This window comes from Natator depressus, chromosome 9 (genome assembly GCF_965152275.1).
Source record: "Natator depressus isolate rNatDep1 chromosome 9, rNatDep2.hap1, whole genome shotgun sequence".
NCBI lineage: Eukaryota > Metazoa > Chordata > Testudines > Cheloniidae > Natator > Natator depressus.
Genome location: NC_134242.1, coordinates 96,129,329 through 96,153,611, shown reverse-complemented (window position 1 = coordinate 96,153,611; position 24,283 = coordinate 96,129,329). Strand labels below are relative to the sequence as shown.

The 24,283-nt window shown below is 37.7% G+C and overlaps 1 protein-coding gene across 1 annotated transcript in view; it reads left to right on the top strand.

Moving 5' to 3' along the window:
• Positions 1-23,823, top strand: part of LOC141993250 (transmembrane 9 superfamily member 2-like) — a 41,616-nt gene extending 17,793 nt beyond the window's left edge. The window contains exons 10-17 of the mRNA XM_074962695.1: positions 2,360-2,492; positions 5,149-5,268; positions 5,455-5,512; positions 8,575-8,734; positions 10,026-10,177; positions 10,993-11,104; positions 12,900-13,071; positions 23,203-23,823. Of these exons, the coding sequence (XP_074818796.1) occupies positions 2,360-2,492; positions 5,149-5,268; positions 5,455-5,512; positions 8,575-8,734; positions 10,026-10,177; positions 10,993-11,104; positions 12,900-13,071; positions 23,203-23,270 (975 nt within the window). The 3' untranslated portion in view covers positions 23,271-23,823. The remainder of the gene's footprint in view (positions 1-2,359; positions 2,493-5,148; positions 5,269-5,454; positions 5,513-8,574; positions 8,735-10,025; positions 10,178-10,992; positions 11,105-12,899; positions 13,072-23,202) is intronic.
• The last annotated feature ends 460 nt before the right edge of the window (positions 23,824-24,283 follow it).

The following is a 24,283-nucleotide window of genomic DNA, read 5'->3' as shown; positions in this document are numbered from 1 at the left end:
CACTAACAAGTAAACCTGTAATGCATCAAGTGATGGCTACAAAGGCAAGCTGAGAATTTCTGTACTACTATATATAGGTTTCTGCGAGTCCATTGTAATGGTAAAAAACAAAATCATTATGCCTCTCTTGCTGGTTAAATTTAATCAACCTGAAGTGAATTTGGTACGACTTTGTTCCTTTTTAAAATACAAATAAACGTGCTCTCTGCTGTCCTGTCGTAATCTTAATGAAATATTTTTTTAACAGGTTTATTTGGTTTCTGCACTGGATGGAGAAAGGACTACTTCTACATCTTAAATCTAAAGCATGAGGTTCATGGACATAAAACTGTCATTTAGAGAATTGTTTTCTAGTAATCGTCAGTTGTAGATGTACACCTCTTCATTTTAAGGCCTAAACATTGCATATTTCAAACCTACTTGTTCTACAGGTTTGAAATACCAAGCTTGCAGTCGGACATAGAATTTTTATCGATAGTGGTCTAACTGCTGTTTCATCCAGATGGTGGGACCAGGTTTAGCTCTGGCATAAGCAGATGTAACTCCCATTTTAGTGGAGTTGTATTGAAAACAACAGTTGAACCTTCTCAGAGGCAGTGTGGCTCTAAGTCCAACACAGTATTTTAGGGTACATCTACACTGCAATAAAAAATCTGTGACCGTGAGTCTCAGCGCCTGGGTCAATTGACTTGGGCTTGTGGGGCTCAAAATATCAGTGCAGACGCTTGGGCTCGAGCCTGAGCTCTGAGACCCACCCCTTTGCTCCTTAGTAGGCTTACTAAAAATCCAACTCCATTGAGTGGGGAGTGCTCTGGTTCACATAAGACAAACAAGGACTCAGGCTGCCCAGCTTGATCTGATTTTTTCAGACATACAGCACAAATAATGCATCAACTTTCAGAGCAAAGTTGGTGGTGGGACCAGAACCTGCTCTGTTTTCCAAGGAAAGTATTTTTGCTGACTAATTTCTCATGGAAAATCTAACTCATGTTCTTTCACTGGTTAAACCTTTCCAAATGTGCCAATAGAAAGTGTTTGCCTTGTCCCCTGTTGGATTGGCATAGAAGGCATGCATTTAGGAGGTCCATCCTGGAAAAGGACATTTCTTTTTCAGTTTTCTTTTTTGGTAAATTAAAAATAAGCATTTGTTTCAGGCAACAACGTTTAAACCAATGCTTTGTTTACTTACTGGTTTATGAAAAAAGGCTTAGTAAGGACAATAGAAGCTTCCTGCTTTTGGAAATGAGAACCAGATTTATGTGGACTCCCACAGCAAAGTGCACTGTAGTTTTGGGAAAGGAGTAACTAGAAGACTTCTGTCCAGGAGGAGAATTTATTATGATACTGAGTTTGGCAGCGTTTCCTCCATGTTGTACCTTAATAATCATGTTCCCTGTTACCTAACTCTGGATCTATGGTTTCTGTTTCCCTGCTGACATAACGCTTGCTGTAAAACTGTTTTCTAAACACATTAAAAAAAGTCCCACTTGCAGCATACCCCCAGCTCTTGAGAATTGTTTATCAACAAGGTGGACACAAAGCTCCTCACACTAGGGAGATGATGAAATGTTCCATAGGAAATGAAGAGATGTTGTCAGTCATGCAGTTCTGTTTCCCTTCCTTCCCACCTCTTTTCTGTGAATGTTTAATTTTGGTACCAAACACCCCAGGGAAATATTTACTGATTAGTTAGGCTGGATGATGTGTAGGGAACGCAGCACTCTTTGACTGAATGGGGCACAGCTATTTTAGCATGGGCCAAGTTTGTTGGAAACCCCCAGTTTTTCAGAGTTGACTGCTGCTTGGTTCCTCCAGATTGATATTCCCTAAGACTCAGACTACATTAGTTTATTTAGCAACATGACAGCAACATGATGAAGAACACAATGGTCTCAACTTGAGAATTAACAGGGAAGATATTTGGAGCAGAGGGAGCCCAAATTTGCACTTACTAAGTAAAGCAAAAAGCCCGTCATTACTTAGTTGTTGTTACTGAGGCGGATATCTCTTTTGCTTGTCTCAAAGCATAATTATTTAAACCAATGTGAATTGCTGTATTCCAAGTTAAATTAAATGGAATGCTTTCTTTTGCTTTACATTCACGTTGACCTTATGAGGATCTTTGCTAATTACATTGTTTCTCTGCCACTCTCAAAGGCAAGCATTTTCATGATAAATCTTGCCTGTTTCTTCCAGTAAACCATGAGGGGACTGTAAAATCAGTGAGTGATGAATCAATACAATTAGTCTGTCTTTGGGCCAAACTGAAAGTTAATCAAACTTTGAAAGCATGTTTCACATTTTGCTTATATTCATTGCTGAATTATGTATATTTAATAAAGATGTTGCTATTATGCAGGAAGATGCTCAAGAGGAATTTGGTTGGAAGTTGGTTCATGGAGATGTATTTAGACCTCCAAGGAAGGGAATGCTGTTATCCGTCTTCTTGGGTCAAGGAACGCAGATTTTCATTATGACATTTATTACTCTATGTAAGTATAATAAGGTTTATTAAAATTACATACTTACACCTTAGTGTAATTGTAAGAAACATGAAATGATTTCTTGCATCGCTGTCTATCCTTTTGATTGGTTACAAATCCTTCCTTTTAAGAAAAGAAAAATACATTTGCCTATAGTAATGACCCAGATGTCTGCAATAACGCTATTGCAAATAGTAGTGTTTTGATCATTATCACAGCATCTCTCTATTAGGGCTAATTCACATGCTACAGAAGTGAAGTAGCCCCAGTCCAAATCCCCTTTTTAAAAGTTGTTAAAAATATACTAGAAGTCCACAAAAAGAGAAGGAGTACTTGTGGCACCTTAAAGACTGACTTCATCGGATGAAGTAAGCTGTAGCTCACGAAAGCTCATGCTCAAATAAATTGGTTAGTCTCTAAGGTGCCATAAGTACTCCTTTTTCTTTTTGCGAATACAGACTAACACGGCTGTTACTCTGAAACCTGTCGTAGAAGTCCACACTTACTCATCATGGTCCAATAATACTTGGACCCAGTAAGGTAAGTTCAAAGACGTTTAATCAAAGCTCTAATATTTTTCAGAACACATTTTTTCTGATAAATTTGATATAACAGTCAACAGTCATTCTGAAATAAGAACTTGAGTATGTGCCAATAAAATGGCACTGAATCAGTGCTCATGTAACTTGAGCTTGGCACAAACACCTAGGTACAGCCATAACGTAATCTCCTTCAAATTATTATACTTCATTGTTTCATATAAATCTTTTACAACTCCCTTTGTTACTACACAGTAAAATATTGGAACATACTGACGTTTATATATTTTTGTAGCACTTGGTATTAAATCATTTGTTCTAAATTGTACATACCAGCAAAACATTATCTTCTGTATATCTTGATGCCAAGCAAAAAAACACATTCTTTGATTAAATGTTTCAGACCAGAGAACTGGTCTACAGTAAATACAGATAGAAGTCCAGATAAAATGGTAGCAAATTCAGACTGACCTTCAATAGTTGCCGTTATCTATAAACATCTTATGCGGGGAAAAGGAAGGGATAGCCTGTTTTCCCTTTTAGCATAGGTCATTAAGCAGAAGGGTCAGTATATGCTTGTCCTTGATCCTCCTCTAAAATATATTCTTGCCATATTTAACATCATACTGTAAGATGTTGGCTTTCCCTTCTGGCTTGTTTTTAAGCTTTAATTTTAATAAAGATTCCTGTGTGGTGCTGAGCGTGAACAAGGAACCATCAGTTCTGTAGCCTTTGACTCCCATAGAGCATAGACCTGCCAGTGGCCTGAAGGCTGATTATGTAGCTGTTCTGCCAAGACCATTATCAATAAACAACAAGGAAAACTTGCTGTTAGAAGATAAGACTTCATACAGTCTACACAGTGGTGTAGAAGATTTTTTCTGCCTTTTTGATTGTTCATTAAAAGTAGAAATGAAAATCTTATGGGGAGAGGAATAACTTTTGTATTCAATATTTTAAATTTTAAAAGAATCACACCAACAAAATCCCAATAGTCTTTGACCAGCCCGAGTAGGGTACTCCTGTACAGGTTGGTGAAACAAATCAGTAATGTAAGATATGATTATAATTCTGGGTTTCTAACATTCTGTTGGCCTTCTTCTGTTTTAGAGTTTAAAAACTTGGTGAATTATTTTTAACAGTGAAAATGGCAACTTTATCTTTCCACTTCATCAGTGCTTTTCTTTGTTAGACGATCAGAACATGTAAATATGTCCACCCCAACTCACTGCATTCCTAGCTGACTAACATTTCACACAGAGCATTACTTTTCAGAGTTCTAGTTCAACATCCTTTTCTCTGTTCCTAATGTGTTTAAATGTAAGTATAATAACTTACCTTTTTGTGTCTTCATAAATTGGTCCTTCCAAATCCATGACAGTTCTTGGAGTCTATTTCCAAATACAAAAATTTCACATACCACTAATTGCAGAGTCTGTAATTGAATAACTGCCTTTCAAATCTGGGGTTGCCCTTACAGTTTGTTCAAGAACTCAAACTACCGCCCCCTTTTTTTCCTTTTTAAATATGGGGACCTTATTTTCCAGATGGTCTACCTTGTTCCCGAAGATAAGCATTGTCCATCGTGGGAGCTGTGATAACCTGTCTGGAGTTCGAAGTTTCTAAATCGGTTACTTAAGATCCAGTCCTATTATCGTCATGGTTCTTATAACTACCTTTTTAAAAAATAAATCGCTGCTTTTTACTACTCTGGGCCTACTTTTCTTGGACGACTCTTATGGCATGTATTAAACTATTATGGTTGCCTATGCAATAAATGTACTCTTACAGAAGCGTCATTCTTTAAGCTTTTAAAAGCTGATTTCCAAGCTGAAATCTCATGCCATAGTTTAGTTGGAGGAGCAGAGACTTCAACCATGTGCCTCTCTTGAAGCCGTTTAGCCACAGGAATCTTAGCCTTTTGAGTATGAGGTAAAAATACACAAGCATTTAGTTCAGTTATGCCCAGAGTGGTGTGCACTTATGACTAATTGGTATGTGTGCGTATGTATACATACACACATGCTGTCTCAGTGAACTGGATAAACCTATGTGCTGTGGCGTGAGCTATAGAATATGCTAATAAAATGTGACAAATGGTTTATTCTTTCTTTTCACATCTTTAGTTCTAGCTTGCCTTGGCTTTCTTTCTCCTGCCAACCGAGGAGCTTTGATGACCTGTGCAGTTGTACTGTGGGTCTTGCTGGGAACTCCTGCTGGTTATGTATCTGCTAGAATGTATAAGAGTAAGTACCATTGCTTATTTCATATGATACAGCATGTTAAATTCAGCATTGCCAGGCATTATATGTAATTCAAGTTGGAGCCGATGTCTCGGATATCAGATCTGCTCCTTGCTGTCATACTGCAAAATATTTATAAGAGGTGTTACATTTGAAACTCTCTAGTAATGATTTTTACTTATTTCTCAGCATTTCGAGGTGAAAAGTGGAAGACAAATGTTTTGCTGACAGCTCTGTTGTGCCCTGGGTCAGTACTTTTTGTTCCTTACTCTTATGAAATTGTTCTTTCCTGTATTCTTGTATATAACACAAATAAAGAAAAATACTGATTTCTTAGCACAGAACTCTTTCAGGGGCTGTGCTGTTGCCTTTATTGCTTTCCTACTTTATTTTCCTTTCTACACAGAACATTTTAGAGTGGGAAGAAAAGCTTGTAAATCTCCTGTATTTGGAGAGTTTGCAAATTGCATAATATAGAACATGGCTTTTCAACCTGGGGGTCATGACCACCCCTCCCTTCCTTCATAAGTAGTCCCAACACGATGGAGGTGGGGCCTGAAATGTATGTTTGTTTTTGTTCTAAGATGGAAAAATTTGTGAACCATTGACTTAGTTGTATTGTTGCTGCTGCAATTAATCCTGATATAATACAACGGCTCTTCGATTACAGCATTCAGTATTTTCTAGATACTCACGTTAACATTAGTAGGGACTATATTTCATTGTAAATGCATGGCTGCTTATGGTGGCTTTTTGGAAAAGCTATTCTGCTAAGAGCACCTTTATAAATCAGGGCTAGATCCTATCCCAATTGTAGTCAGTCACACTATTCGTACTTAGTATACAGGAAGTAGGGTTAGGTCTGAGATTGTAAGTTTAGTTCCTTACTAATTTGGTACAAACACTTTATCTTGTTCTTTGTATCTTGAATATATTGGAATGTTCTTCTGGTGAAACTATGTAATAGGGACATTAGTGTTCTATACAAAATTATTTTTATGACTAAAATAGCAGCTGTGTGCTACTACAGTGAATAATCTTGCTAAAGATGGGACTAGAGACTAGTTCATGAAGAACAATGTGGTGCTCTACATGTATAGCTTTTAAAATTGGGTTTAGGAACATTTCATTTGGAAACTAGGGTTTCAGGTATGTTTTTGTGTCTATGTACCTAAAAATATAATTTAAAATTAATGTGATATATATAATTGTACTGGAAACCGTAGAGGTAATTTAAAGTGGTCCTTTAAGACAGAAGGTTGCCTATTAGAGGTAGTCCTTGGCACAGCTTTTTGGGTGGGTGGTAGAGTGGAAAATAAATGTATAGAATGTATATAGTAGATTATTGGCATTGTGAATAGCTAAAGCAATTTTTCTGATTTTGTGTTCAGTAAATATCTTGAATTTGGCTTCAGATTTTTATTCTGGATAACCTATTGCAGAATGGAGTTTAACAAGATCTGTTTTCAGCAAAACGTCTGTATCTTTGTATGAAGACAGATGAAAAATAGAATTAATAAAACATGGCTTGGTTTGAATAAACTAGAATTGGATCGAATGAAACCTGATGTATTGGGTGACAACTGAATCTGTAGTATTTCTATGTGGAAATCTTATTCCTAAACAAAAGGTGCTTCAGTCTTCCTGCTGTCATTTAGATATCTTCACAGTGCAGAGGATATTTATCTGGAGAAAAAAAATCATGCTGATAATTTAAATTCCAGAATATATTCAGTTTCATAGAGGAAGCAGAATGATTGGGGATGGTAAAATAAGAACAGATGTCTTGATTATGCTGTGCTTGTTCAGTGAAACCGCATAATGTCATAAACAGCCCAAGGCAGTTATATACTCAGTAGACTGAGTTTATATACAGAGTATTTTTCCTTTATCTTTGGAAGGGGAGAAGCAGAGATTGGATTACTGACATGGACAAGGTCTAAAATACACCATGCAGGGTTTCCTTTAACTGCATTTGATTACACATTTATAGGGTGCTACTCACAGGAATATTTGGGAACCATTTGTGCAATGGCTTGCCCACTGCTTTCTCTTTGCATGATGTTGTCCACTACAATGGAATGTTTAGCTTCCTCTGAGACTAGTGTAAATTCTACTTCAAGAATTCTTGCATATGAGTCCCAGTGAGTGGTTCATTTTACAATGCCCCTTCCTGGGACTGAATCTTCTCCTGTACCCTGGGTGGTGGGAATCCATGCAGCTTCCCAGATGAGGTTCCCTGGCAATGTATTTTATTGCTTTATTACTGGATGGAACATGTTTGAAATCTTAATCACTTCTCTCAAATAATTAAAACTGGGTTTCAGTCTCATTTGTTGAAAGGATTTTCAGAAAGCATATGGAAAGGGTGCAGGAGAGCATGACCTAGATCTTAATTTCCAAAATAGAAGTCTTTAAAAACGTTGGGTTTTTTTTTTTTAAATGGAGGGTTTAGGGGAATAAAATGGGGTGAGAAAGTTGTTTGCTTTGTGACACAATTCTGTACTAAAAGTGCAAGAAGACTGTCGAAGAGGACTTCTTCAGGCTTAGAAAACCAGCCTTTAGGGCTTAGTAAACTGAATAGTTTTTCCTTTTTATCGATGTTTTTGAGAAAATGGAAGGTATAATGCTGATTAAACCGAAGCAATAACACACTCTTGCTTCAGTAGCTTAGCTCCCTTTGAAACTGTGAATCTCTTAAAGTAGTACAAAGATGTAATGTTGTTGAACTAGCACACTTCTTTTGTTCACTTTTTCTATATTGTGTCCCATGGCTGAAGAGAGATTTGGTTGTAACAAGAAGCTTTTTCTAGGATTAGCCTGTGGTAGCTCTGATGTAGTTTGTGGTATCTTGAACAGTGGGTTTTGCCAGCAAATGACTGAATTTGGCAGAAGGAATAACAGGTTCATTAGAAAAGAGCTATTTAAAAGCATTACCAGACAATTAGCAGTGATGGGAAAGGAAGGGCTGGCAAAGTACAGTACAGTCAAGAGAGTGTTTGCTTAAACACACCATGTAACATTGTATCATTTTTTATGATAGTGGCTCTTCATGTTCCCTCGGTTTGTTTATAGCCAATTAAAGGTCTTCCAAATAAGTGGCCTTATTGCTAAAAGACTCTAAAGATTAAAGACAATTAGCTGTTGCAAGTGATAATTACCACTTTTTATGTATTAGTGGTGAAACAATATTGCATAGACTACAAGTGAATATTCATAATCCTTTAGCTTTATGAACCACCTAAAAATATTTAATTCTCTTCCGATTTTACGCTGCTAGTGAGAATTGTTTTTTTTTTTTTTTTCCAGTATTGTCTTCGCTGATTTCTTCATTATGAATCTTATTCTGTGGGTGAAGGGATCATCAGCTGCCATCCCCTTTGGCACACTGGTTGCTATCCTGGCAATGTGGTTTGGAATTTCTGTCCCATTAACCTTCATTGGTGCATATTTTGGATTCAAAGAAAAGGTAGTTTTTGAGTGCATTGTTTAAGTGTGTCTTATCTGCCACTCAGTATAATACTTTTCTGTTCTAACATCAAGTATTTATTCATGCGGAGTTAGCGTGTTAGCTGTCAACACCAAAATTTGGCTAAGATGCATATGGCTGTCCATTCTGAAATGAACTGTTTTCCAACTTCTGCTCTTTTTGTATGATGGACAAGAATACAAACTCATTTTCAAAATATTTTTCTGGCCATTCAGGATCTCTTCTAAGAACACAACTTTATTGACATTCCTCTTGTCTACACAGTATGTGTGCTACAGTCTTCTGAAAGGTTAACACATCTAGAAGAAAATCAGTAATTCCGTCAAAAACTAAAGGCCTCTCCCTCCTGCATGCTGAAATTTACTAGGTCACCACTGAAGTGGAATTTCCAAAAAATCACTGTTTGTTGGTTTGTGCATTAGTTTGTCATCTTTAGAGGTTTGGTTTAGCTCAGTGGCGTATGGCTAAGGCTGCGAGTCTGTCACAAAAGTCACGGATTCTGTGACTTTCTGTGACTTCTGCAGCGGCCAGCAGCAGTTTGGGGGTGTGAGAGGGGGCTCAGGGCTAGAGGTTGAGCGGTGGGGGGCTCCCCGGCTCCCATTGGCATGGGGCTGCAGCTCCTAGGCGGTGGAGGGGCCAGGGGGCTCTGTGTGCTGCCTGAGCCTGCAGGTCCTGCCCCCGCAGCTGCCATTGGCTGCAGTTCCTGGCTAATGGGAGCTGTGCAGGCAGCGCTTGTGGCAGGAGCTCCGCGTGGAGCCCCCTGATCCCTCCACCACCTAAGAGTTGCAGGGACGCAGAGTCAGGTAGCACCAGCAGGGGGTCCCGGGCCGCGTGCCACTGTCCCCCTCCCCCACCACCAGCGGGCGCGGCCTGGCCCTCCTCTCCCAGCACCAGCAGGGTCCTGGGCCACCTCCCGCAGCGCCCCTGGGCCGCCCCAGTGCACCCTTAGCCCCCCACCCAAGTTTTAGTTAGGGGTTTATAGGAAAAGTCATGGACAGCTCACGGGCCATGAATTTTTGTTTACTGCCCGTGACCTGTCCATGACTTTTATTGAAAATATTTGTGACTAAAATGTAGCCTTATGGATGAAAACGTATCCTAATGGATGAATATAGTGGGAGACTTAAGCATGTCAAGTTCCAAGGAGCTAGTATTAGGAAATAATAATCTTAAGTGTCTTTAATTCTTTTAACACTTTTTCCTATCTTACCTTGTTACTATGTTGTTTACAGTTATTTGTCTTTTTTAATTGTATTAATTTCTTTCAAAGCCTATTGAACACCCAGTTCGTACAAACCAGATTCCTCGTCAGATCCCGGAGCAGTCGTTTTTCACAAAGCCGTTGCCTGGTATCATCATGGGTGGCATCTTGCCATTTGGTTGTATTTTTATTCAGCTTTTTTTCATTCTAAACAGTATTTGGTGAGTATTGTATCTTTACTTGATAGGCAGGCTGGAGTGTCAGTTCAAAAATGGACATGTACAATGAGCACGGAGAACCCAAAACAGTGGATTCAGAAAAACCAGGACGGAGACATGAAGGAATTTGCCAGTATTCCCTTTTTGTGAAATATCTTTAAATTGTAGTAATTGCATCCTTCTAATTATTACATAGATTTAATGCTTCCTCCCACATCTCATAAAACAGATACTTATGCACTTGGTAGGAAAGGGTGCATTTTTGTATGGTCAAGCATTTAGATGACCCTTGAGCTGAATAGGATTGATTTGTCTAGGGATAGAAGTCTGGGAGTGGAGGAGCAACTGTTAGAAGGTGTGGTATGGTAAAATAAGACAGCTGGAAGACTAATTTAAGCAATGTGAAGGAGGCAGATATTATGCTGGAGAGCAGCACTAGAGAGAGCCAATGGAGTATAAGGGCTCAGAAGGCCCTGAGATTTGAAATTCTGATAATACCTTTCTAGTGAGAACAGTCCTTGACAGAAAGGTGAGGGGAAAGGAATGATTTCCCTGGCCTATGTAGTCAGGGTCTAATTGTTTTACAAAACGATGCTAGAGCTTTGAGGTGCCCTTCCCCTGACTTCAACAATGCAATTGTGTAAGCAGCGTATTTACTCATGAAGGTAGAGGGATAGTGGGTAGAGGCTGAAGATTTGGAGGAGTATGTCAACAATGCAGACAAAGCCTGTTCTGTTTTCTAATTACTTATTTCTTAGGTATGTAACAAAAAAAAAAAAGTGAACACTAATTTGACACATTTCTTTTGTGTGTTTTAGGTCCCATCAAATGTACTACATGTTTGGTTTCCTGTTCTTAGTATTTATAATCCTTCTTATAACATGTTCTGAGGCTACAGTCTTGCTGTGCTATTTCCATCTATGTGCAGAGGTAAATGAACATATTATTTTGATGCATGTATCATGACAGCGCAATGCATAGCTAGCTGGGACATGTTAGAGTGAAGTTTGCAAGGGGTGTTGGATGCCTATGCAAGGCCACCTCTGAAAAGTGCTGGACACTGTAGACTATGTGGGTGTATTGTCAGGATTCTCAAAAAGAAAAGGAAGGCTTGTGGCACCTTAGAGACTAACAAATCTATTTGAGCATAAGCTTCCATGAGCTACAGCTCACTTCATTGGATGCATTATTTTCCACTGAATGCATCCGATGAAGTGAGCTGTAGCTCGCGAAAGCTTATGCTCAAATAAATTTGTTAGTCTCTAAGGTGCCACAAGTCCTCCTTTTCTTTTTGCGAATACAGACTAACACGGCTGCTACTCTGAAACCTGTCAAGATTCTGTATATCGATTGTATGTACCTTTGGCCTGGTTATGTTGTTGGCCTATGTTTTGTAATATATACAAGTTAAATTTTAAAAAAAGACAATTTCTGCCTTGTCACTGCATCTGCAGTGCAAGCTCTCGTTTTGTGCCCTGGGATGGTACTGTAATGGTAGAGGAGCCACAAAACAGGAAATGACACTCCAGTTGGATTTTTAATGTTACACTTTTGAATGTTATGAACAGCTTGATTTAAGTCAACTGTTGGGCATAACATGTCAGTGCTCAGCTTTGGAGGCTTTGTGCTGCTAATATCTGGCATGGCAGATTACAAAGTCATCAGTATAAAGGGGGAGAGATGTTGCTTTCAAATTGACCACTAATGAGGTATTGTACACTGTGTGGTTTTAGTAATTTTGTCCGTACTGAAAAGGGCTAGTTAAATATTTTCTAGCAATCCCCAACAAAATAATTCTTGTGGCTTAAAGAAAGCTTTGAATCTGATTTCACTAATACTTTTGCAAAAAGTTTGACACATTTTCAACTATGTGTATTTAAAATAACAGTGAAAGAATGAAGTCCCATTTGTAACTGTTCCCTATAAATCATGAGTTAAGGTTTCCAATGTGCTGCGGCCAGTGTACTTTATAATTGCTCTGCAGTTTCAGTAACAAAATTTGCTTAACTTCCATCCAAGGTAGTATATACACTTATCCCGTCTTGAGGGTACACTCATGAAGGGGTGTGTATGTTGGCAGTTTTTGCAGTCTTGAAGATTTGATCCTCAACCATAGTGTTCATTTCCATTCTTGAATACTGTAGTTGAGCTGTGCAGTTAAACTACTATCATGTTGCCTCTTATGGCTGCATTTCTGTGGTGGACACTTGTACCATGTATATGTAAACTTGCAAGGTGCTTTGGGACCCTTGAGGGAGAGAGCTGCTACACATCTGTGAAATTATTTCAATGAATTAATAGTTACTTAACACATTATCCTGTGTAAATGTATAATTCTGAAACTTTTTAAAATCTGCAAAAAAAAAAAAAAATTAAGTCCCCAGCACATTCTCCTGAAACTTTGTAGACTGAGCAGACATTTGCTGTAGTTCCCCAGTTTCTACAATTACCAGAAAAACCCTAAATATAGTCTTGATTGTAGATAACAAATTTCACGTTCATAGTTGAAAGATCCTAACAGAATTCACTCTGAGAAAGAAATAGCAATTGGAAAAGCATAATTTTAATGAAAAGGAGTTTAAGCAAAAGTATGAGTGTAGAAATATGCCAAGAAATAATTTAATCCGTCATACACTTGTAAATAATGCTTTGCTTTGAAATAAAAGTGCAGTTTTAGTTTTGTGCTTGGATTTTTTTTCCTGTAATGGTTTATTATTTCTTTCAGGATTATCATTGGTGGTGGAGATCGTTCTTAACAAGCAGCTTTACAGCCGTTTATCTTTTTATCTATGCTGTTCATTACTTCTTCTCTAAACTCCAAATAACGGGAACTGCTAGTACCATTTTATACTTTGGCTATACTATGATCATGGTTTTGATATTTTTCCTTTTTACAGGTAAGTGCAGCATTATTGGTGCAATTCAATGCAATGGTTTCAGGACTTCTGGGTTACTGTTTTCTGAACATTCTAGCCAGAGTCAAGTTGAGAAACATTTGCTTGCAAGAAACAGCAATTCTTAAATTAAACATGGTTTGAGTCTGCTGCTACCATAATTCACTCACCCAACCAAATGCACACTAGTGACATAACAGTACAGATAACGTATTGTTCCTGACCTGAAGATCTACAATCTAATTTGCAGCGATTCTTTTCTAACTTGTTGAGTTTCCTTGATTATTGCATGGTAGTGTAACAGTGACCTAAGAACATTATAGATTTACATTTTCAAAGTGTCCTTGACAGAAAAGCTTTTATATTGGAAATTACTGAGGAAGTCACAAAATGAAAGGAATGCTGATTTATATATATATCTATATATAAAAAAAAGTAAAAGATAAGAAACGGAGACTAAAAATGAGAACAGCCTTTGCTGGAAGGATGAATGTGGGACTGGAAGATTTAATCCTGACACTAACTGTTGCAAGTCACTCAACATCTTGATGTGTGTTCACAGTGTGTAAAATGGGGCTAACACTTACCTAATTAATCCTTACAACAGATATTTGTAAAAGGTTTTGAAAATGTAAAGTGATCTAAATGCTAAATATAACTATTACTAAATGTAAAGGTTTTAAACTGCAAATGTTACACGCAGTGTATAGGGACTGGAAATTTTTATTTTCAATTTATTTAACTTGATGATGAATGCAAGATGTCCAAATATTCACATGGTAGTGAAGTGGTATTGAGTATGTGATAGAAACCGAATACCCAGAGCAGTCAGATACTTGAAATGCCAGATGGTAAAGCAGATGCGATGTTGCGTAACTTGCAGATGCAAAGAAGAAAAGAGGGGTTAGGAATGTGTTGAACAAAACTTGCCCTATACTGACCCAAAAAAAAAAAGTTTGTGGAGGAGTTAAACATCTTGGGAGTTCTGAGCCTATTGAAATGAGGCAAATGGGGTACTGCAGCACATTGTTAAATAGACAGTGTGGGGACACTTCCAGTGTTGTGCTGTTGAGATGCAGGCAGGACCTCCTATTGTGGTCTGCTAGAATGTACTTTATTCATATCTTCTGATGTAATTAAACTTGGAGCATAATGTGAGGAACAGGATTTTTTTCCAGAACTAGAAGTTAGCTTTCTGGTAGAGTATATGAAGAATGTGTGAATTTTATTGATCACATCATCAGCTCTTTTCCCCAGCCCCACAGAAAAGGCTAGGGTTTGTGAGGTCCAGGTTCAGCAGAAAGGTCTTTAGTACTGCAGTGAGTCAGCAAGCACTTGGTGAATCCAAGAAACCTCCTTCTGCACTGATGTTCAATGGGTGCTTGCTATGGAGACTTCTAGGTGGCTATTCACTTCAGGCTTCCTCATTTGTTCAAGAGAAGGGTCTAAATCTGGCTTCTTGTGACTGTGGCTGTAACTTTCAGAATTTAGAAAGGCAGGATGGCTCAGTGGTTAGGGTGCAAGTCTGGGACTTCAGAGACCTCTGTTCTATTCTGTGCTGTGCCACAGACTTTCTTTGTAACCTTGGACAATTTACTAAGGGCTGGTCTACATTAATTCTGTAAGTTGATCTAAGTCTTGGGAGCAAGTGATAGGACTTCTATAGGACTTTCTTAGATTCCCCATCTCTTCTTGGAAGATCCTTATTTACATTCAGAACACAATTAAAAAAATGTAAGTATTTTGGATGCACTCAGGGTTATTTCCACCACCAACCTCAGTCTCTCCTCTGCTGCTGCCCTGCACCCCATTCTCTGTCACTAGACTTGCTGAGATTAAGTTTCTCTGAGCCCGTTCCAACTTGTTACTTGCCATATACTAGTTGTGGAGAGAAGTGGATTTGGTGCCTGGCTACTTTGTGGGATAACTTCAAATGCTGTTGGAGAGAAGGAACTTTTGTTTTCTAAATTTGGATCTGCTGCCACACTTGGATCTATGATTAAGACCTGTGTAATTTTATTCTGTGGAAACCTGACGAAAAGTGGTAAAAAGGCAAATGGCTATGAATGAAGAATGAGATACCAGGTCGAAATTGCCACTATTTTAACAAGAGGAGTATTCAGGGGAATAAAACTTCACACGCCGTAGGGTTCCAAACAGAGAGCCATATTTTGAAATGTGGACTCTGAAATTACTCATGCAAACTGCGCATCTACTACAGAATTACCTTAACATTCATAAGCAAGTGGTATCAAATGTAATTTTGGGGCTTGACGTGACAATTTGGCCCAGAAAGCTTCATATCAAAGAGGAAAGGCTCTTGTGCAAACAGGTTAAAAAACAAGGTGCAATGCTCTTCATGCTCAGGATCACATCTTTCTAATAATCTTTCATTACCTTGGTGCTGCAAGATGTAGAGTTCACACAGTCCTACCTTACAAGTGGCATTTCACTTTGAATCCCAAAGCACAAGAGTGGTAGAATTATAGGGAAAATGCCTTCTGTATATAGAGGGTTATTTTAAACTGTGACTAGTGATGTTAATTTGTAGTATCCTGTTGTTGATGAGCTACAAGACACTGACAGATAACTCACTGCTACCTCTAAAAGACTTCTACTTGCTTATTGAAAACCACTTCAAATATTTATATTTGCTTAACATCTAGAATTTTAGAAATGTAGGAGTGGAAGGGAGCTTGATAGGTCATTTAGTCCAGTCTTTTGCACTGAGGTAGGACTTGGTATATATGGCCAAATCGCACACAGCTGTTTCTAGGCAGTTCTTCTGTATTTTCCTGGACACTGTAAAAGTTGGTGGGTTTTTTTCTTTTTATTACTATTTAAGCCTTGCAGCTGAGAGGGGAGGAGAGCCTGATCTTTTTTTATGCCTGAAACTGGTTGAATAACCACCTGAGGTAACAAAACAGCACAGTGCATGCTAGAATTAGCAGGGAGTATTAGTGCATGCGTTTCTGAGCAAAGTGAGCAAATACCCTGTGTAAGTTATGTTTAATGATGTTAGCTGCCATGTATTTGCTATGTTTTTTCCTTCTCATTATTTACACCCTGCTGAAGTCTGTCTCTCCTCCCCTTTTCATGGGGGGACAGGAGGGGAAGGCTGTGGATTGTATCCTTTGCAGTGTTGAGTCTCTTAAAAGTGAAAACTGAGAAGGATTTAATGCTTCCCATTTTAAATTATTAGAAAGCAAACACGGACTGTGGCATGATGCAGGTTAAATCCCTACTTAAATTCTGGCAAAACAGATAAGCTCCAGATGTCTGCTGTAATTTACAAAAAAGAAATCTATAGTTAAAAATGTTTTAATATTTTTAAACTAAAGCAATATGTTAATGTGTCTGGATTTTAGCATAGGTTAGCTGCTACATTGCCAATTTCAACTTACAAGATGTAAATTGATAGAATTAAAAATATCCTTTTCACATATAAAATAATTGAAATTGTCATGGCAGCTGCTGAAATGGTATTGAGCTTCAGATGTGTTGATCCTGGAGTCCTTAATGGGAAGGCCAATGAGGCTTGAAAAACTACAATAATATGTAATTGTTATTTTCACGTGTTAACTTTTATAGAACCACATTAATAGTAGTTCTGCTTTCTATAACCATTTCATGACAAAAGTCAGTGTGGAATCACATTACTTTAGGAAGTGACTGTTTTTCCAAATTCTATACTTTGTAAGTTAAAAATGGCTTGTATATTTAAATTTGTGAGCAATTCAGAGTTTGAGTCCTTGATAATCTGTTTTTGAATTTTATCCTCTCTGATAATTTAACAGTCAGTGCTTTGGGTGGATAGTAAACTACTGAACCTACACAATCCAATGAAGGTTAGAGGAGTTTGGTTTATCATGACTTTTCCTTAGTAGCATCCACTTTGTAAATTAAACCTAAATAAGGGCCCAATCCTGCCAACACTTCTAAATGTGAGTAAAGTTACTGATGTGAGTTAATGGATTGCTCACATGAGTAGATGTACTACTGTGCATAACTATTCCAGTTACGTTAGCAATAGGATTTTTTTCTACATTTTTTAAACATTTCTCCATCACAGTACCTGAAATCCAATATAAAATTCCTCATTAATAGCTCGTGCATGGCAACATGGTTGTGGCCTCCACAAAAGACTACAGTGAATAGCCAAGTAGGAGCTGAATGCTGAAGCTGAACAAATACTTGTGAATATTTAAAACAATGACTGTCACCAATATAATCAAGCTGGCCAAATCGAACTATTTTTGTGTACATCCAAACAGACGCTATTTTAATGTACAAATTGCATAGAAATAAATATGTAGTAAGTATATGTGAATGGTGATAGTTATGATTACATGAATTTTATGCTTGGGGACAAAAAATGGTTGTGTTTAGTCAAAACATGTTGCTTTACAGTGACCTATTTTTGAACATCACTTTCAATTGTGAGTTAATACCATGTTCAAAATTGAGTTTTGATCTTCTGGGTAGACTGTGTTTAGAATCTGAGATTCTGAAGCACCCACCACTGTGCAGTGATTGAAACCAGTATGATACAAAGAGCTTTTAAGGTACATAAGAAGTATCAGCCAAGTGCAGAGTGCTCTTCTATTTGCTTTCTTACATTCTGTTCGTGCTCTGAATGTTTTTGTCTTCATTAAACAATAAAGCTAGAAGAGCCAAGTAGAACAGGGCAGTCTACTTTGAAGTGTTTTGGGTTTACTTGGTGCAGTAATTGTGTTTTTAATATTGAAGTGAAATTTAAAAAGAAATAGTTTACTAATAAATTTGTTAGCCAGTTAAAAGAATACCATTAGCAAACATTCTGTATGCACAGAAAGAAAACTGTTGCTAAGTGCTATTATGCATTACTGGTAGAGAATTCAACAATATAGAAAGCTGAGGACAAAAGATAAAAAGAGCTGAATTGTCAGCTGTTTTCAGATGTATTGGTCATATTTTGCCTCTTAGGGTAGGAAAGTTACTTCAGACATTCAGTAACATCTTGACTATCAGTTTCATGAATTTTAAATAATTGCCATAAAAAAAAAACAAGCTTACATTTACACTTCTGGAGAATTAGAGAGAAGATATATAATGGTTTGTAGTGAGCTGATGCTTTCATTTCTATGGATGGAGCTCTAAGGGCTTATCTACGAAAGTTAGTCTTAAAGTAATTGTGAAGGACATCCCTTTGAAGATAGCTCTACCAAAAAAAAAAAGTAATTCCTTAAATGCATGTCTGCCCTAATCCATATTCATATTTTTGTAAATTTGCAGGCTTGGGATTACTTAAACTAAAATAAAAAATAATAAAAAGGTGCACTCGTAACACTTGATTCTAGAACAAATCAAGGCCTTTTAGGGATATAAGAGGAGTTTGTTGCGGTTGAGCTCTTTCACAATAGTATGGGCAAAGAGAGGTGTATATCCAAGCTCTTACCCCTATCAAAAAGGTAGATTGTGGAATAAAAGTGTAGTGCTAACAGAAATTCTTCAGGAACAAAGTATGATCTTTCCTGTTTAAATCAGTAATTTTTACTGGAATAAATAGGTTAACATCCACAGTGAGTAGAACTTGCTTACAGTGAAAAGAGTTTGGGTTTTCCTGTTCTGTGTTCCATCTGATATTTCACTTGGGATTGCAAGCGTTCTTGCATTTCGATAACTAAATAGCCAGTCACATGAATTTGTAACTTGAATCAGTAGACTCCGTACAGATTCTTTCAGAAAATTTTGCTTTTGACCATGCTTTGTGAAAGAAACTGAAGTAGCTTGGAATGGTAACAAATTAGACCACTTATGAACAAATAACCTTGTTGGTTTTTTGGTAAACATAGATGTGTTTTTTGAATTGGGCATCATGTTGTAAACTTACTAAAGTTGATACCAGGCATGTATACTAAATTAGAAATCTAATAATGTGTCTCCTCTGCAGGAAAGGGTGTCCTGTTTAACAAGCTGGTTCAGATATTACTGGAATGATATTTTAATAAAGCAACAAAAGATGGCAATCGAGGCAAGATTTCAGTTGAGAGAAACTATCAGCTGTGTGCTTGTATTTCAAGACTGGCTTTCATGAGAGAGGTGCTCAGAGGAAAGAGAATCTGAAAATGCCAGCCTTGACTTGTCTGGCATCAGTGTCTCACCAGTGTGCCATGCTAGCTGATAACATTTCGAACAATGGCAGTCAGGCACCTAACTCCTTTGGGAGCCTCTGAAAATCCCAGCCTTCTTGTCCATCATATTGAAGTAAATGATATAGCTAAAGCTGCAACCTTTAAAATAGCCTTTAAAATAACCGTTTCCTTCAGTTGTATTCACCTCACCAAGGTATTACTTGGTTTGTATTTTACTCTTAACTAGTTGGTCAGTGCCAATATCATAGAATTGCTTATGTGGGACACCATCCTAATGAAACATTTTATACCCATTTATCACTTCTGTAAATTACTACATCAGGTGCCAGACAGGGAAGAATTGGGCCCATTCTGCTCAGTCAGTCATTCATACACAGCAACTTAGTGCAGTGGCTTTCACAATACAGAGTTGAAGTGAAATACGTTAGTTTATTTAAAAAGTTTGCAAAGGCAATAGAAAATAAATGACTTTACAAGCAGAATAGAAAAGTCAAGTGACAGCCTTTCAGATAGCAATAAAGCTGTGAACCAGGTTGGGGAAGAAATACTCCCTTCCCCAGAAGTGGTCTTGTTTTTGGAACCTGGAAGAAGTAGGCAGCTTTTATGAGAGGATTTTAAGTGAGTTATAGGAGCTCTGCAAACATACAGGTTACTTGTGAACAATAATTTAATCCAACTGTCAGCTAATGTTGACTCTGTGTAATATCAAACTACTGAAAACAAGCAATGTACTGAACTCAGCCACAGGAGCTGTTAGTCTGTCAGATAAATGTTTAACCTACAGGTTTAAAAAAACCTTGGGAATATTTAAAAGATTGCTTCACTGAAGTTTTCGACTGATTTGCTATAGTTCACTCATCATAAATCTTCAATAAAGGATGCTTAAAGGTAGATTTTTGAAATGATATGGACCATGGTAGCTCCTCTCAAACTATTTTGATCTTTGAGTTTGAAGTAGACTTGATAGCTATCAACTAGGGGCTATTTATGATTCAAATAATGGTATCCATAGACTTAAATGCCCTTTGAAGTCTCTTGTCACTACAACCATCCACATTCTAAATCCTTAAGAAATTTTTGTTTGGAGGAATTACAGTGCATGCTGGGGTTCATAATGGAAACGGTGACTGAACTCTAACTACAGATGTGCCATTATAATATTGGTAGGGGAGATTTTGTGTTCTGGTGATGAAAGTAATTATATAGGCTACTGGACAAAATCCAAATGAGGTGTCTAGCAGTTTTCTGTCTGAGCTACATCTGTGTGCCTCTTGCAGTTCAGGGTGACAAGTGGTATTTGACACTTGCCTCCATTTCATGCATTTATGAGTATACATCTCAGATTTAGCTGCTAATATCCGTAAATCTACTAGGCTTCTACTATCTAAATTGGCAAAATCTCCAAGAAAGAATATTTTCTCTTTGATTTGTTGAACAGAATTTGGGGAGGGAAGTTGGCAAGTGACTCTATTGGTGTACTTGAGAAACCTGATTATAGATTAAATAGTCCTTGTTCACTGGGAATGGCTTTGGTAACTTTGAGGGAAGAGTGGTGCGTAGGGAAGGTCCAGAATAACAAGGGTCAGTGGATGGGGGTTTATATAGACTATATTTCTATAGTAAGCTTGTATATACTTGCAATCACATGTTCATAGAACTGTGCAATGGGAAAATCTTATTCTTGTGCTAAAACTTTAGTGCTGTAAAATATTGAATTTCTGTTACAGGAAAGCTGATTGATTTTTAATATACCTAATCTGTTAAACATGCAGGAAAAACATAGCACTTCAGTAAGTAGCTGCTTTAAGAGACAGAAGAAGGCTCAAAGCAGGTTATGTTATAAACATAACAAGAAGGTGGGATAAGGAGAAACAAACACTAAAAGGAAGAAACTATGAGCTAGGGGAGGAGAGTTTGTAACAATGCAGATACAGGAGTATTGGACACAATGGGAAGGAGTCGGAGAATCAACTATAAACTAGAAAGACTTAGTGATGTCAAGCCCACAGAGGAATTAAATTCCTTTTGTGGTTGGTGTATGTTTTCCTATCAAGCATGGTAAATCTGCCAACCCCCACTTGTTTGGACTATGATAACTGAAGATTTGGAGGAAAATGCTAATCTATAGCACCTAATAGTAGGCTGTCAAAAGCCCTTTACGAGAAATGTATGTGGCAAAATGAAGTATCACAAGAACTAGCAGGTATATAATAGGAAGCATCTGAAGAAAGGCTTCTCATTTATCACTTGTGAAAGTCTGGTCAGCAAGTGGTTAGGAGGGTAGAAAGACGCTAATTCAATAAATATGTAAAAGGTAAAATAGTCTAATAAAGAACTTGAAACTTCCTTCCAGTGGTTGTGCCTGTGATGATTGTAAATAAGATTGTAGAGCTGATATTGAACATGTTCTATTTTCCATAATTATGTTTATAAAAAGCCTCTGATGGAGTGGACTGGGTATGTCTCCTAAGGGTGCAGTGAATCTTTATAGGAGTGTTGCACTTCGCTGTCTTTTTAAAAACTTGTTTAGCTAACACTGATTTTTCCTACCATTGGGAGGGTGTTAATTGTGACATCTAGTTTAACGTCTGTGCCTCAGTTAACCAAAGTGCAAAGTGCCTATAGTAATAGCTATTTCCTGGAGGGGTTTTGAGGTTTAATATTGAATCTCCTTGAATGCAAGGTTGTTAGATGGACAACTTACTTATTTCATAAAGTTTGCCTTTGAAATTGGCGCAGGAGTTTGAGAGAAACACATTTACCCCTGAGTCTCAATTGAGTTAATGGGGAGGATATTTGGGACACATTGCACATGTCCCCAGTAACTGAAAAGGAGGCATAGTCTTCCCTCCTTCTTTCCAGTCACCCCATCACAGTGATAGTGGGTGAGGCAGCCACAACTTTGCTCTTTACAGTAAAAACAGAAAATACTCTGGCCCTGGGCCAGTCTCTTCCTCTGCCCTATGTTGTTCTCCACCTTCTTGCCATGCAATGGTTACTCCTGCCTTAAATCTTCAGTAACTTCTGCAGGCTACTCAACCCTTGCTTATAGAGCAGAAGGGACCACTATGATCATGTAGTCTGACCTCCAGAATAACACAGGCCAGAGAATTTCCCCCAAAACAATTCTTAGAGCACATTTTTTTAGGAAAACATCCAGTCTTGATTTTAAAATTGCCAAATTGCGCACTGTAGCCCTTCATAAATTTGTTCCAGTGGCTAATTACCTTCACTTAGAAATTCACACCATAATTCCAGTCTTCATTTGTGTAGCTTGACAGGGAGGTAGACTGCTCACTCATGTGAACTCCCCTTCCACTGAAGGGTGGATTTTGAAAATTTAGTTGGACTACCATTTTCGGTGGTAGGTTGGCCCACGCTCCAGCTGGAATGTTTATTTGTACCATGGTTGTGTCTAGAGGCCCCAATCAAGATCAGCCCTAGTACAATGGACTCGCATAGTAAGACAGTTTTTGTCCTTAATAGGTAGACTAAATAAAGGAAAAATAGAGTTGAAGTGACTTATCTGGGATCACATAATCAGTGGCAGAGCCAGGAATAGAATCCAGGTCTCTTGACTCCCAGTCAGTGGGCAATTCACTAGATCACATGGCCTTGCAGTAGTGTATGACCTAAAGACAGAGCTGGACATGGCCTTTGCATATGTATACATTGTAAATGTTTCATACAGTAGAGGAAATTAACTACTAGTTGATTTAGAGTATCTATATGGCTGCTAATGACAGATTTGTGTAACCACGTTCAATGGGTTACAGGCACATCATGCAAGAAAATCCTAAGTCTTTATTAGCTTTGAAATTGATAAGTTAGTAGCCCCAGGTTGTGCATTGTTAAAATTAAAAAGTGCACTTTTATTTCGGGATAGGTAACTGGAGGATAATGAGATATTCTGTCCTGCTGGGAATTGTCTGTTACTAGACTTGCTCCAGAAGCATGTACGGAAGGTTAACTAACTATTTTAACACTCTTCTTGTTTTAGGGACGATTGGATTTTTTGCCTGCTTCTGGTTTGTTAGTAAGATTTACAGTGTTGTGAAAGTGGACTGAAGAATTTCAAAGTGTCTTTGGAACATATCTCCCTTGCTGTGATATATTTTTACCATGTATTGAGAAACCTACTGCATAATTATTTTAAGATGTAAAAGCTGAATCTCAGTCTGTATGGCACAAAATACAAGTTTTATGGATGGAATAGCAGCATTGGAAAACATTTACACCAGTCATACTGTCCCTGAAAATGTTAATCGAGTCTAATAATTTTTAAAAAATACCATATACAAAGTTTGATTTAAAACAAATGAATGATGCAATGAAAACAGTTTCTTTTTTAAAAAAATAGTGCATTATATAGTTTTCTAGCTGAGATTTCTTGTGATTTGTTACTTTTCTTTTTACTTTTACCAATTATACCATCAAAGCATAGGACTGTCCAGTAAATACTATGTAAAAATGTGAAACTTTTTTAACTTAAAACTGATTGTACATAGTATTGTGCACCTTCTTTACAGCTTGTTTATCATCGTACAAAGGAACATGTATTTAGTGTAATGTAGAATTTTGTTAAGGATATCGACACTGTTTTTCTTCAAATAAAACTGCACAACTCTGGCTGACTTGTCCATTTTCTTGTCAAGTATGTCACCACTCTTAAGTTTCATTCATTTACTTTGTCAAATGAGCTGCAAAGAAATGATTCCCAAAGGCACAAACCCTTATTTCTCGGCTGTACTGCTAGTTATGGAGTGTTCAAACGTAGGGAACAATAGCCAAGTGGAGCCTAACTGCTGCTTTGGATTATAGGATGAGAGGCATTCTCTCTTCTAAGCAGATCCACTCCAGGGCTTTAAAGGGGATTACCAACACCTCTGATTGTATCTGGAAGTGAACAGGAAATCATTGCAGAGACAAGCTCTGTTACGTTCATGCTGGTCACACTTGAAGAACAAGGGGATGTTGAGTGAAATTTAAAGGAAATCTTTTTTTTTCCACACAATGTATGATCAAATGAGCTCGTTGCCAGAGGAAGCTGTAGAGGCCAAGAATTTAACGAGATTCAAAAT